General features: G+C 39.9%; 1 protein-coding gene across 3 annotated transcripts in view; it reads left to right on the top strand.

Moving 5' to 3' along the window:
- The window catches only part of SEMA5A (semaphorin 5A), a 419645-nt gene that overhangs the window by 251129 nt on the left and 152166 nt on the right, over positions 1-16350 (top strand). For all 3 annotated transcript variants that reach the window (XM_088054549.1, XM_088054546.1, XM_088054542.1), the window contains one exon: positions 7853-8138. In XM_088054549.1, the coding sequence (XP_087910675.1) occupies positions 7853-8138 (286 nt within the window). The remainder of the gene's footprint in view (positions 1-7852; positions 8139-16350) is intronic.

Below are 16350 nucleotides of genomic sequence, written 5' to 3'. Positions count from 1 at the left end.
AAAGTTGGTTCTTTTCTTTTGTGTGTATCATCATTTTACCAGTATCCTAAAATAGGAGTGAAGATATCTGCTGTTTTTGAGACTTGTCCTTAGGCTTCTTCACTGGAGCAGCTACCAGAGGAAAAATTTGAGCAGTTAAGCTGTGTTTTTCCTTTCAAATTCATGTTTCTTCTCCCTGATGGCAGTGACAGAGTAGGAGAGCAGTAAGTTAATGTTGAGGTGGAGGTCCCTCCCCTGACTTCATTTTTTCAGTGCCAGACTAAGTTATTACAAAACACCTTCATAGCATTTCCTTAACTGTTTGAAATGGTAGACAAGAAGCACTACCCATGGAGTTAGGATATTTTTACTTCGTATCTAGTCTGGGTAAAACAGCAAGGTCCACCTACCATTTATTAAAAACACTAGGAGGCTATTGAGGACAGTGTTTTTATATCTCATCTAGCCTGCTTACGCCAATCAGAGAGGCTGAATATGGAAGGAGGACACTTCTGCAAGCAGATCATCTGTTCCCAAATGTGGAGAGGCACAATAGGAGTGCGAGCCTCATTAGTGCACAAAACTGTGATACACAGTGACCCAGAGAGAATGAAAGAACTTAGGACTGAAATGCATCTCAGTTTACAGGAAGATGGAAAATTTCAAATTTCAGAGAACATGAACACATAGAAACCAACATTTATCAAAGAAAGGAGGGGACTGAAAGGTTACCTGAATATGAGGAATAATGTCTTTACTGTGCAAGTAACTGCACAGTGGAACACTCTACCCAGAGAGGCTGTGGAATTTCATTCATTTGGGATATTCAAGAATAGTCTGGACACAATCCTGTCCAATGTACTTTAGGATGACCCGACTTGAGCAGGGAGGTTGGATCACATGACCCTTCTAACCTGACTTATTCTGTGTTTCTGTGTGATCCTGTGACAAATATTGGAGGTAGAGATGGAATTTCAATAGCAGACATACCAAGCCTTAAGGTGAAGGGGGAACAGGATGATTATGAAATTGGTTTCCTTTTTGTTATTAAAAAAAAAAAAAAATAAAAAAAATTAAAAAAAAAGAGCAGGTTGAAATGGATTGATGCTGTCAGTATTCCAGGCACTCACCAACAAAGCCTCTCTATCACTCCCCTCCACAGCTGGATGCCGGAGAGAAAATATAACAAAGGGTTCATGAGTTGAAATAAAGATGGGGAGAGATAACTTACTAAATATCATCATGGGCTAAACAGGCTCAAATTAGAGATATGAATTTAATTTGTTGCTAACAAAATCAGAGCAGGATAATGAAAAGTAAAATAAAATCTTAAAACCCTCTACCTTCCCAGCTGTGCCTCTTATCCCAGGTGGTGCAGGGAGACAGGGAATGGGGATTATCACCTGAATGGGTCAGTTCATTACCCATGGCCTCTCCATCTGCCCAGGGAGAGGAGTCGTTTCCCTGCTGCACTGTGGGGTCCTTCCCATGGGAGACAGTTCACCATGAACTTCTCCAGTATGAGTTCACCCCATAAGCAACAGAACTCCCCAAACTGTTATAATGTGAGTCATTCTTCCATGGGGTTCGGTCCTTCAAGGACAAGCTGCTCAAGCATGGGCTCCTCTTTCCATGGGCCTTTCATGAGGTCGCAGCCTCCTCTCAGGTATCCATCCACTCCAGCATGGGGCTCTTCCGTGGGCAGCAGGTGGATTTCTGCATCCCTGTGGAACTCCATGAGCTGCAGGGGCACAACTGCTTCACTGTGGTCTTCACCTCAGGCTGCAGGAAAATCTCAGCTCTGGCACCTGGAGCACTTCCTGCCCCTCCTTCTTCACTGACCTTGGTGTTTGCAGGGCTGCTTCTCTCACATGCTTTGATTCCTGTCTTCTGTGCCCACAGCTACAGCTGCACAACATCTGTTATCAAAGAGGCATTACCACTAATTGGCCTTGGCCAATGGCATGTCCATCTGTAGGAGCTGCCAGAGATTGCCACAGCTGGACATGGGGAAAGCTTCTGGCAGCTTCTCATAGAAGCCACCCCTGTAGTCCCCCCACTACCAAAGCTTGGCCATGCAAGCCAAATGCACAAGTCTGCAGGGAAAGTCATTTGTCTCCCATCCTGCAAAACTAGAACGGAGAAAAGAAGAACGGCAGAGAACATTTTTGGAGAGAAATGCATATGCTATCATAACTGGGTTTAATTTTCATACCACAGCTGATTGGCAAAGTCTTCTTAAAGAGCACTAGATTCCTGTGTATGTGGAATTCTGGATTCAATTTCAAGTAGTGATCCAAACTTCTGGATCTTTTTCTAAATCCCCATACTCCAAATTTCTAGAGGTTTTGAGTGAATTAATGAAATCCCTATGTATTTTTTCATCCTTGCCCCCCTGCCCCTGCATACATGGCTTTGCAAGGTGTCTATCCAGTGAATATACGTGGCAAAATCCACTGAACTCCTGGTGCAACTTTCATATACTTCAATAAGTATTAGGTTAGAGTAAAAGAATGGCTTCTGTGACTAATTTTGTCATTGGCAAATTTGCATCAGCAAAATGATATAACAAATTGCAAAGTATTATGCAATGTAAGAACACTTAACCTTGAAAATGAAGGAGATTTATTTGAAATAAACAACAGGAAATAAAACAAGGAATTTTATAATACCATATTGGAAGACAATTTTTCAGAAAAGAAATAATTACATTTCAGAATTTATTAGAGTGCATCAGTAAAAAAGTAATGAGTGCATTCACTTTTATGATCATGCTGAATTGTATTATAAAATCTATCAGCAATATAAGAGAAGACTGGAAAAAAACTTCTGGGATACACAATTTCAGTGTATTTTGCTGTCCTTGCTCTTCCATACTTATAAAATTTTCAATTCAGCAAAAGGAAAATAATTTAAAAGAAATCATGGAGAGCTAAGGCATTGCAAAGGAAATAGTCAAAATAGATTGGTAGCCAGCTACTCTATAGCAGGTTGGTATTTTTAGCATGCATCATAGGAAAAAATAGCTATTAATAAATCATTTCCAGCAGTTTCATACAGGGCTTAACATTTTATAGTTCTTCTCCTGAAGATGGATATAGCTGTGATGACCACAAGTTATGTATTAGTTTGGAGGCATATAATGCTATAGGCATATTTTACTCTGTGATTAAAACTTGTCCCTAAACCTTCATGAGTAGTGATTCCTTGATCAGCCTAATGCAAGGTCTGTACTTTTTTTCCAGCAGCTGCAAAGGGCCACAACTAAATTAATATAGTTAATGAATATGCAGAGATGGCAAAATGCAATTGCAACTGGATTTTGTTGATTATGTTAATAAAATGCAAGGAAATAATATAGACTGGCACATTTGAAGCTTAAATTCTTTCCATTACTTTAAGTGTCTATTTTGAAGAGCATTTCTAGCTGAAATGTGAAGTTTATTCAAAAAAAATCAAATGTATCTTTCTAGAATTCAATGCTACTAAGCATTTCACTGAATGCAATTATTTGGAAGAAATGGGTCTTTAGACATCAACAGTATGGTGTAATTTATTGATCTAGTGAGGTCGGTGAACAAGTTCCAGAGATATGTCATTCAACATTAGAGCATTATCTAGACTTCTAAGATCTTGAATATATTATATATTCATTTATCTTTGTGCATCTTATTTTGTGGGCAGATATACATATATAATCTGATCTGTGTCTAAATTAAAAAAAATAATATTTTAGCTTTCTTTTAACATGAATTTAATTTTTGATTTTGTCTTTGAATGCCTTGACTTCAGATGTGAGTGATCACACCTCACAGGGCAATCCATGGAAATCACAGCTCTTACTTGATTAGAGTAGGCTTTGGACCTTTAAATTATTAAGGTTAATTGCTGTTACCTTCTTAAAAAAAGTTAGATCATTTCCTGTCATTTGGTTCACTCTGGAAGCAGTAGCATCCACTAACTATGTAGATTAAGCCATGTTAGACTACTTCAGAAGAAGTTAAGTTATAAGGATTAAAGAGCACAAGTGAACATTCTTGCTCCTAAATTCAAACAGCAAGAAGAGGCCAAGACTAACTCAGATACTTTCAGGGAACTTGTTTAGGATCCTATTTTCCATTTCTATCCACAGAAAAATTCCTGTACAGTTCTTCTCATCCTTTTACCTATTCAGGATGTATCCACACCACTAAATAAAAAAGGCCTAGGAAATTACCTTATGCATGACACCTTTGGCAGAGGAAAAGGGAGAAAAATCTAAAGGGAATCATTGTGTGTTCCTGTTAAGTGCTTTCACATTAAGAATAGAGACCGTGCTCCCCAAAAAATGTAGGTTTGTCTCCAATCCTCAGAAAAATGATCATATTATTTCTGGTTGAAGCACTATCTTGGCTCCATATAGTTGAGTTGTCTTTTTTTGCAGTAACTTAGAAGAGTCTGTGGGGAAATATTCTTGTTGAGCAGTTATGCTGCTTTATGAAAGAAACGGTGGATTCCCAGGATTTGTGCTGAATAAGCAAACTTAAGAAATAGCAGAGTAGTTTGTTTGCCCAGGGGCAGTACTAATTAGCCTCCCAGTGCTATCAGTGGCTGTGTTTGTGTTCTGTGTAGCCTTGCTCCATGATGTACACCCGAGATATTTTTTGAGTCACATCAACAAAGTAATTTTCTTGCTTTCTTGATTCCGCTGGTTCAATTTAATTTGAGAAAGTCTAGTCAGCCTGACATGTCCATAAATTGAGTATATAAAAAATCCTATAAAGGTCATATGCAATACTTGTGACATTATTACAGGTTGACATTCTTGTACTAACTGTATTGTGTCACATACCAGAATCTTTGCACTTGTTGTGGTGATCTGATAAATCAGAAATGAGATGTGTTTGCCCTTCCGAAAACTATTTGCAAAATCATCATGAAACAAGATTCACTTCATTGGCTGCATTAAAAACTTACATGGTAAGGCCTCCATGTCAACAAATGACCCTTCACAGCACAATATTTGGACACATAAGAGCGGATTTTTCCAAGCTGAGTAGCTACTTTTTCCTTTAAAGTTTTGAAGTGACCCTGTTCATTTTTCCCAAAGAGAGAATGAAATAAACAAAGTCTGTCTGACATGATAATCCTTCCATATCCACTGAATTCCCTAGGGTAACTCTGAGATTTTTACATTTAATGCAAATGAAAGCTTTTTTCACAAGTTTCAGCAACAGGTCACAATTTCATCAGTTCATAATCAACCAAGTGTAGGTGTTTGCAGATGTATATATGGTTTCTCAGTTTTGAAACTATGAAATATGAGTACTAGGTATTTTTATACATGTATTATGATTATCAGTGCAACTTTAAAATACTGTCTTTTGAAAGGTTGATTTTCAAGAACTCTGAATACCTTCTGAATGCATTTCAAATTATTTTTACTGCTATAGATTGTGATATTTGTTTTATTTTTGTAATTCATCATTCTTTACACTGAGTGCTTCCAATAGTGTTTTTTTAACTCTGCAGTGAGATCCTGTGGTGCCAATGTAGAGACCTTTTTATATCAGTGGGCCTCCAGTGAGAAGTATCTTCAAGCCTGATTGCAAGGCAGGGCCTCCTTTTTTAATGTTTGTAAAAAATGTTTTTTTGGGTGGATCAAATTAACTTTGAGTATTTGCGCAGTAGGTTTTTGAAGATTTTGAAGCCTTTGAAGCAAAATCCCTATTGTAATGAAAGTTTTATGCAGATGTGGAATGAAGATTTAAGTTTCTAGTAGGGTTAACATTACTAATAGTTTCATTCTTGCATGTCGTCAGTATGATTTTATTTCTTATGAAATCGTAAGTCCTGTCCACCTAATTTGCCTTTTTTATTCTTTTTTTTTAAGGGCACAAATGCACTGGTAGTATGTCACTCTGAAAATTAAACCTTCTGATAATGTTTTCATAGTTTTAGTTACTTTCCCATGAAAGTCCTATAAACATAAGTTGCTTATCACATTCCTTCTAAGAAACATTTTGATGGACATTTTGCATGACCAGTGTGTTTGGGAATATGGTAACTTAAATTATCCAATCCCTGGTCATTGTTGAGAATCTATAAATACTGGAGTCAGAGAATAAAGTGACGGGGTTTTGTTCTGACACTGAGAGTGATCGTGTGAATCATTTTGTGTCCTTTAGTGATAGTAGTATGTAATTGATGAAGGCTCAGGGCACCAACAAGTTCTTAAAATTGTTGGGTTGTGACCTGCCAGCAAAAGACCTGTGCCACTCTGAATGTGGAGAAAATATGGTGTTCCAGACTGCTCTCAAAGAAGCACTTCATAAAATAGAGAGTGAAAGTTACAGGCAGAGAGCACTATTGGATCTGCTCAGCTTCATATACCTGAGTCAGATCATAATCAGTGCTGCCAAAAACCTGCTCTAGGAGCTCTCAGCACAGCATAGAGATGGAAGTAGCACAAGAGGCCACACTAGCCAGGATCTGGTCTGTCTTTAAAAAGAGTTTTCTGACAGTTTGGACTGCTGTAAGGCAGTGCCAGCTTGCTTGCTTACCTAGTGCCCTCCCCCCCCCCCCCCAGAGTTCTGAAAGGTTTGAGATACTCCTATAAAATGCTTACTTTGAATTAAAGCGGTCTTTTTCTCTTATACAATAGTGCTGTCAAAAAATGTTCACCTATTAATTTTATTTGAAGTGCTTCCTCACAACAGATGTTTTTAAAATAGTCTGGTTTATTTGTTTTCCCAATTAAAAAAATGGAAATGAGAAACAAGAAAACTTGTTTCTCAGAGGTATCAGTGTTCTAAAATGGTTCCTTGCACTAGTGGGGCTCTTCTTCACAAATCTGTGTATCAAATTTATTTTTCCTTTAAGAACTTAACAAGTTGTCAGCTTCTTCTAAGGTCATGGACTTTCCTCAGTTTTAGTAATCCTTACAGGAAATGGGCCATATGTTTATTGTCTTTGGTATCCACTGTTCCTTTTTATCTTTTCTTTCAAGAAATATTGTCATCTGTTGCTTTCCAGATTACTTTTTACATTCTCTAATTTTTCTCTAATTATATTTATTTTTTATATTCTCTAATTTCTCCTTCATCACTGTCAGGTTTTTTGATCAGTTTTCAATCATTTTTTTAAAGAAAGAAAAAATAAATCTGCATTAAGCAAGATAGGGTTGAAATGCAGTTATCATCAAATATTCCTGAGAAAAGTTCTCTTTTCTTTCAGTTACAGCCTCTGAGCACATTTTTAGTCACCATCAATTACAATCCATTATCCTGCTAATCTGGAGTAATGGCATGGTGGCAAAGCAGAAATAGAGTTAAAAGATAAAGCAATTACATTGTGAGAATTCACTGTGCCCTTATGTGAAGAATGAAGACTCCAAAACACTTTTGATGGTGGAATAAAATGAGCTGGGCCAAGGTTGCCCAGCACAGTCATATTGTAAACACCTAGAGGAAAACCTGTCAGGCCCGGTTTTCCAGGTCATGGTTTGACCACAGATGGCAGTTTGGCTTTTTGTGCTGGTGGGGTGGTGAGAGAAGGAAAAGGCCTTGGCTCTGTGTAAGTGCTGCTCAACAATAACAAAAACATCCCTGAATTACCAGCCCTGTCTCTAGCACAAATCCAAAACACAGTGCCTTGCTAGCTACTATGAAAAAAACTCTATCCAGCCAACCCCAGTGCATCATGATCATGTATCTCATAATCCTAGCTGGACATGAGCTAGCCTATTCAGATGTCATGGTGCCATATCCCTAAAGGATATTAAAAAGTGTGTTTATCTAAATATAATGCTTGAAGATAAATCCAACTTCTGCATTAGTACAAGTGCATGTATCACAAGAAGGCAATAAATGATCTTTCCTTTTGTTATTTTCAGAACCAAATTTTGTGTCATCTTATGACATTGGGAACTTTACTTACTTTTTCTTCCGGGAAAATGCAGTGGAACATGACTGTGGGAAAACAGTTTTCTCTCGTGCTGCCCGAGTGTGCAAAAATGATATTGGTGGCAAGTTTGTGCTGGAGGATACCTGGACTACCTTCATGAAAGCTCGTGTGAACTGCTCTCGTCCTGGAGAAATTCCATTTTACTATAATGAACTTCAGAGTACTTTCTTCTTGCCAGAACTGGACTTGATCTATGGGATTTTTACAACTAATGTGTAAGTAAACTGAATGATATCTTTTATTTTCTTGCTCTTTGTGACAAAAAAACCTAGAACTTCTGAGCTACCCTCTTCTGCATATGCCAAGTAAACATAAATTCAAACTGTTTTGCCCAGTCCACTGGTTTCTGTGAACAAGTATCAGTTCCAAATGTTTCCCACATGAATTGTTGAAAACAGGAGAGAAGGAATAAATTCTTAATATTCCCTTACTGCAGGGAGCTAGTTGTGTTTATTCTGTCATATTCTTCACTTATTGTTAGAAAGTAATTAATTTTTATTTTTACTATTTTAATATGTAAATGCATTCTGTATTTATAAAATAAATCATTTATAATTGTAATGTGACATGTTCATGATTTTGACATGATGGAATTTGACCATGTTATAAAGAAATCATCTTTACCCAAAACAGCACAAGAGGTGCTCTTATGTGTTTTAATTTAGTCCTAACATATTCTTATGTGAGTTTGAAGGTCAAACCAAGAATTTAACCTAATTTTAAGTGAACCTGTTGTATCAATAAGGTAAAATTAAAGGAAAAAATAGAAGTACAAATTGATCTTTAAAATTCACATTTGTTAAATATTAAAAAGTTGGATGGACATAGAAAAAAAAGAGACATTTACCTCAGAAATGTCCTTTGTAAATTTACAAATTTACATGACTGGTGTTCAAATGGTGCTCATTGAGAGCAGCCTCTGTGTTATGGATGTGCAGCCCAATGTTCAGACCACTGGAACAATTTCCAATTTTGAGTTCTATTTCTCTGAACTTCTTGTACTGTCTTGCTGTGTAAATCAGTTTTGTCTAGAACTTTAAAAGGTCCTTGGATACCCAACACATAGGTAAGGCACCGTTGAACACAGAGATACATACCTTTTATAAATCTCAATTAACCAGATGGAAACATTTACAAGTTAATGCCAAAGAATTATAATCCCTGTGCATTCTAGACAGTGAGCATGAATTCAGGCTCATTTAGGCATCTTCCAGACTCAATCTCATCCCTGGGCTGGAAGGCTGTGAACAAGACTAGTGATGAGATGCTTGCACCAGGATGTGTCAATTCCTAACTCGTGACGTTGGATGATGAGCTCAGCCTGTTTCTGCAATGGAGTAATGTAGGGAAGCTAAACACTGTTTATCTAAAGAGAATAACAGAGAATTGAGATTACTGGGGATAAGAAAATTTGCTATTGTTTTGATCAGTACTTTTGATTTTGTTGCTCTGTTTTCCTAGTTAGTTCATATAATAAAAGACAGGTATTTGTCAGGTAGCAACCACATACACTGTTCAATCAGATCTTTCTTGAGAAATCAAAGTAGCCTAGACATGTACCTACCATGAAAAGCCTGAGCAGAGGAATTCTGCTCTAGAAAATCCAGGGGGCTTTAGCCAAGAAAGGGGAATGGTGTTCCTGGTGCTTCCTGGCTCTCCTGAAAATGGACTTGCTGTTGTTAAGACTACTTTTGCCTCATGAAACATGAAACATGACTCATTGAAACATTTCTCTAACAGCCAAACCTGCACCTGTTATATGTGGTTGACTATCAAGTCCACTACAGTCACTGCTTCATGAAAAAGCTGATTTTGTTTCTTTCAGACTATCCAAAAAAATCTGTAAACATGAGTCTCATGCCCTTGGTAGGACTTCTTGTGTCACTGTTGTTGGAGACAGGAATGCAACATACACATGCTGATGTTGCCCGATCCGAAGAAAACACAAACAACCGAAGTCGTTTATGCGGTGCTTTATTGAGGGCCCGGGAGCCTGTGGACTAGTGTCCAAAGACAGAGCCCCGTTTCACAGATAAATCACAGGGTTTTTATATGTTTTCTACACGATTTCTTCATCATCACAATTTCTTACTTCTCTTTCACTACTTGGTACGATTATCTCTCTGACATTTAAGTTTTGCCAAAAGGTACATTCCTAGATTATCTCCTAGTTACACTGCTTACATTGCAATATCTGCTATATAGTTCATCTGCAGGTCACATGTGGCCTACCAAGCCTTAGCATAACTACTACTAATGTCAACTAATGCTAACTATTAACGTTTGTTACTATCTTAATAATACAGTTTATTGAACCAAATGGCAACAATTCCCCCCTTTTGAGCATTCTTCAATCTTCTGCAAGAATGCTCAACTCTTAGTTATCGTTGGTTCTTTCAAATGCTGGATTATCTTGCCCAACGACATCTTCATACTTCGGAGGAGGTCGGCGTCTTTCATTGAGGCGTATCTCATTGGTTCTTGCCAAGGCTTTTATCACTCTTCTGGTGCGTCTTGTTTCTTTTTCGATGACTCCTAGAACACACTTATAGGCTAACCAAATGATTAATAACAAAACTGCAAATAACAGAATGTACTGTACTATTGACGAAACCCATCCAGAAACCTGAAGTCCTAAGGACTCAAATATAGCTCCGATCTAATTATGTTGTGCTTCTTTTTCAATTTCTCTTGTTTTGGATTCAATCGTTTCCAATTGAGAAATATCTTTTTCTACTTCAATGGTCACATTTGGAATATGGATGCAGCAATGGTCAATTTTCGTTTTTAGATATTGACACACACCACGCTCTTTTAACAATAGCATATCTAGTGCCATCCTGTTCTGTAAAGTCATTCGGGATGTGGCTTGTAATTGCAAATTCATGTCTTTAAATCCTTTAATTGTTTGATTCATCCGCTCCACTTGACCACTCGATTGAGGTCGCCAAGGGGTGTGTAAGTCCCAAGATATGTCTAACATCCTGGCCACCTCTTGTACTATTCCTGCTGTAAAGTGTGGGCCTCTATTTGATGACAGTCCTAACGGTACCCCAAATCTTGGAATAATTTCCTTCAACAGTGTTTTGACCACTTCCTTTGCCTGATTGGTGCGACAAGGAAAGGCCTCAGGCCATCCTGAAAAAGTGCATACATACACTAAAAGATACTTAAAGTTCTGTGCTTTCGGTAATTCTGAAAAATCTACTTGCCAGTAATCTCCTGGTTCTGGTCCCACTTGTAATTTCCCTAACTGAATCTGTTTCCTAACTATTGGGTTATTCTTCAAACAAGTTGAACACATGGCATTCACCCGTTTTGCCAATGTTAACATCTGGTTAGAAATTACTTCACTTTTTAGAAATTTTACCAATGCCTCTGCTCCCCAATGGCATTTATTATGTTCCGTCTCTAAGATGGCTTTCATAATTTGGGTGGGAACTACAACTTGTCCCATGATTGTTACATACCATCCAGTTGCATTCTTTTGCGCTTTCAGCAGCGATGCTAGTTTTTCATCATCCGGGGAATACTTCGGTTCCTGAATTAAATGTGGAGTTACAGGACTCACCTTAGTGGGTATCAGGGCCATTTGGGTCCACACTTCTCTGGCCACTTCTCGTGCTGTGACATCAGCTAATTTGTTTCTTCGATATATTTTTCCTTCCTCCTTCTGGTGACCTCTCACATGCATTATTGCAACCTTTTCAGGTTGGTGTACTGCATCTAGCAAGGCTAGAATTTCAGTTCTATATTTGATAGTAATTCCTTGAGAGTTCAATAACCCTCGTCCTTTCCACAAGGCGCCATGAATGTGCACAACCCCAAAAGCATATTTAGAATCAGTCCATATATTCACTTTCTTTCCGGAACTTAACATTAGGGCTTTAGTGAGTCTAATGATCTCAGCTCGCTGAGCTGACGTTCCAGGAGCCAAGGCCTTTGCTTCCACTACAGTGGTAACTGTTACCACTGCATATCCCGCATACCTGGTACCGTTTTCTACAAAGCTGGACCCGTCGGTGAACAGTTCCCGATCCGGATCTTCCATTGGAACATCTTTCAAATCCATTCGGCTGGCATACACTTGTTCAATCACCTCCATGCAGTCATGTGCTAATTCTCCTTCTTCCTGCTCACTGCGGAGAAATTCTGCTGGGTTAACATGATTAGTCATTTTTAGATCTACATCATCCTGTTCTCTCAGAATTGCTTGGTATTGCAGCATTCTGCTGGATGAAAGCCAGTGACCCCCCTTTTGTTCCAAGACTGCCAGTACCATGTGAGGCACAAATACCTCTATTTTCCTTCTCAAAGTCAATTTCCTGGCTTCCTGGATGAGGATCACTGTGGCTGTAACTGCCCGCAAGCATGACGGCCAACCAGCACTAGCAAGTCTCTGAGTTAGCACTCCCAGTGCCAATTTCTGTCTCTCATTCACATACAACTGAAAGTCCTTGTTTAAATCTGGAAGGCCTAATGCTGGAGCTTCTTTCAATGCCTGTTTCAAGTCTTCAAAGGCCTTTTCCCTCTGTCGATTCCAGCTCAACTGCGGTTCTTTCAAAGCTTCATATAATGGTTTAGCTAGAAGTCCAAAATTCAGAATCCACAGCCTGCACCACCCTACCATTCCCAGAAAGGACCTTAGTTCTTGATGGTTCCTGGGAAGGGGAATAGCACAAATAGCTTCCACTCGATTGACTCCCAACCGTCTCTGGCCTTGGGTGATTTCACATCCCAAATATATTACACTTTCTTTTATTAGCTGTGCTTTTTCTTTTGACACTGGTAGCCAGCTTGGCCCAGCATATTCAACAGAGCAATAGTCAATTTCAGACACATTCCTTTTTCTGATGTCGCTAAAAAGGTATCATCCACGTACTGGAGAATGACATAAGAGGAAGGTAACTCTCTTACCTCAGCAGTCTTCCATTCTTCCAATTCCTTTGCCAGTTGATTTCCAAATATTGTAGGGCTGTTTTTGAATCCTTGCGGCAGTCGAGACCAGGTGAGCTGTCTCTTTCTTCCAGTATCAGGACTCTCCCATTCAAAGGCAAAATATTTCCTGCTTTCCAATGCCAGAGGTATGCAGAAGAAAGCATCTTTCAAATCGATAACAGAGAACCATTTAAATTTTTTCTGACACAGATGTTAATAAAGTATATGGATTGGCAACCACTGGGTGAATGTCTTTAGTAATGTTATTAATTGCCCTCAAATCCTGCACTAGCCGATACTTACCATTGGGTTTTCTAACTGGAAAAATAGGAGTGTTAAAGTCTGATTCACATTCCTGCAAAATTCCTTGTGCTAAAAACTGAGTTATCAAAGGAGCGACACCCTGTTTAGCTTCTAACTTGATTGGGTATTGTTTTATTCTCACTGGCTGAGCTCCTTCTTTTAATTCTACTACCACCGGCTGAGCAGCTTTTGATTTTCCTGGATTCCCAGTCTCCCATACCCAAGGTACTACAGCTTGATCTACTTCAATAGGAATAGGAGAGGGATCAATTTCTTTTATTACAAACAATTTAGCAATTTCTTCTCCCGGAACCTCTAATTTCACCCTCTCATTCTCGAATATGATTCTGACATTTAATGATGACAACAAATCTCTGCCAAGCAATGGCTTGGGGCAATTAGGCATGTACAAAAACTGATGATCTAATTCTTTTCCTCCAAATCTCAAATTTAATGGTTGTAAAAAGGGTCTTTCTTCTAATTGTCTTGTTGCCCCCACTACCTGTATGGTAGTATCGCTGATAGGTCTTAACCTTTTGTTTAAAACTGAATGCGTTGCCCCCGTATCCACGATAAACTCTTGTTCTTTCCTATCAATATCAATCCTGACCCTCAAGTCCTGTTCTAGTCAGCTTTGATTCTGATAATTTCCCAATACAAATGCTTGGGCGCCACTTACTGGATTCACGGGGTAACCTGTTGGTCCATTCACTGGCATTCCTCCCAATCCAGCTTTCACTGGGCACTCATTCTTCCAGTGTCCTATCTGACGACAGAACGCACATTGATTGGGAGCAATCTCTCCTTGCTGGGGACTAGGAGGGGCCATCCCCCATCCTCCAAATTTAACATTCTGGAATCCTGCCCTGCCACGTCCAGAACCATGACCGCGCCCAAAACCACCTCTGCCTCCCCCCCTTTCACTGGCTTGCTGCATTATAGCTAGTATGTTCACCTGCTGTTTCTTGGCCGTTTCTTTTTCCCTGTTATTATAAACTTTCCAAGCCACCTCTAGCATTTTATCCAGATCCCGAGTATCTTGTCCTTCTAATTTCTGCAGTTTTTTGCGGATATCTTCCTGTGTCTGACCCAAAAAGATTAAGGCAAGCTGCAATTTTCCTGCTTCACTGTCGATCTCCAAATCAGTGAAGCGTCTAGCAGTTTCTTTAAGTCTTTCTAAAAATGCCGAGGGAGATTCATTCTTATCCTGCCTGACAGAATACAGTTTTGACCAATTTAGCGTCTTAGGCATCCCAGTCCTGATTCCTTCTACTAACAACTCCTGGTACACCTTGATAGATTCCATTCCTCCGACCCTGTTTGGATCCCACCCCGGATCATCGCTCGGAACTAAGTCATTTACTGTTTCTACTGTACAACGCAGCCTAATCACCTCTCGAGCACGCTCTTTCATTGCCCATAACACCATCTCCTTTTCGGTGGAATCCATCAAAGTATCTAGCAAAACCTGCATGTCATTCCAATCTGGATTCTGGGTTTTAATTATCATTTTGACCACCCGGGCCACCCTCTCCGGATTCTCACGGTAACAGCCTGCTGACTGCTTCCAAATCACCAGATCTCCTGGGGAGAAAGGCACTTTCACAAGCACTTTCTCTCCTTGGGGTCCCATAGCTTCCCTTAAAGGGGCAATAAGCTGGGATTCCCCGTAATTTTTACGTCCCTGTCTAGTTCGTGCCGCGAGCGGAGTATTTCACCGATTCTGGGGAGAAACAGGGGAAGGGGTTTTAGGTCGGATAACAACTTTCTTAACATTCCCCGGTACTACCGTTAAATTTGCCACCTCTTCCTCCTCATCCTCATCCTCATCCTCAGTGCTGGTTTCTGGTAACGGTGGATACAAAGAGGAATGGGGAGAGACAGAGGGAAGAGGTGAGACAGCAGGAGGGGTTGAGACAGCAGGAGGGGTTGAGACAGCAGGAGCGGGGGGTGAAGCAGGAAGCGCACCGGGTGACACCATAAAAGACAAATCCTCCTCTGGTCGAGAGGTTAAGGCTAAGCACTGAACACATTTAGATCCTTCTTTACAACCCCCGCACTTAGATTCTTTCATCTCCAATACCATTATTCCACACTCAGTCTGCCATTCCTTTTTACGGCGCAGTAAATGAAACAAGTCTAAATACTGTATTTCATCCCATTTTTCATTTTCCTCCAGATAGCACATTAACGAACTTATGGTGTCAAAATCCACAGTACCATTCTCTGGCCATGACGGCCCTTCTCGCTTATATTCGGGCCACCAATGATTACAATAGTCAATCATTTTATCCTTACTCATCTCCTGGAAAAACCTTTCACTTTTCCACCTCTTCAGTAAACATCCCAGCGGGGTATTTTCTGGGATACCTTTATTAGACTGAACCATAAACTTAAGTGTCTTGAATGGCATTTTGAACCTTACTCACAGCCGTACAAAAACTCGGTAACCAATAGCAACAACCAATATGCAGCAATATATGAAACAATAAAAGCCACAATCAATATTAACAGTCCAACAAAATCAATCATACCACGCACTCACACAACAATCACTTCAATTCTGAGGTAGTTTCATTTTTAGCAGCAACAAATTCAACTAACGATTATATTAATCCAATAAGCAGCAATATACAAAACCACAATCCAGAATTAAGCAAACTACATACAACAAACAAAAAGGACTAAATACCAGATAAATACCAGACCAAACCGACTTGCCGCTTCTCGACGCCGCGAGGGGCAAGTGCCGGACCTGCGCAGTTTTCGCCGCGTCTGACAGCCGGCGCCTAGGCTTCCCAGACCAACCAGACATCTTAGCCCAACCCTGCGAGGATCGCCGCCTCGTCTTATGAGCAGGCACCCAAACCAGAACCAGAAAAAAAAATAAAGCACCTTCGGGCTTACCTTTTGCAGTCGTCCGTCAGGTGCGGGGGCCGGGCACGAACCGATGACTCCCCGAGAATCACTCGGTGCCGGCGTGGAGTGGATCAGAACGCGAACCGCCCCAGGCACCTTCGGAGTCCTGCCGCGGTCGCCAGAAAACTTTTGCCCGATCTGAAGAAAACACAAACAACCGAAGTCGTTTATGCGGTGCTTTATTGAGGGCCCGGGAGCCTGTGGACTAGCGTCCAAAGACAGAGCCCCGTTTCACAGATAAATCACAGGGTTTTTATATGTTTTCTA

This window comes from Pseudopodoces humilis, chromosome 1 (assembly GCF_049639895.1).
Source record: "Pseudopodoces humilis isolate 2021_Gansu_Grassland_sample_001 chromosome 1, ASM4963989v1, whole genome shotgun sequence".
Lineage (NCBI taxonomy): Eukaryota > Metazoa > Chordata > Aves > Passeriformes > Paridae > Pseudopodoces > Pseudopodoces humilis.
This window is presented reverse-complemented; position numbering and strand designations above follow the sequence as displayed.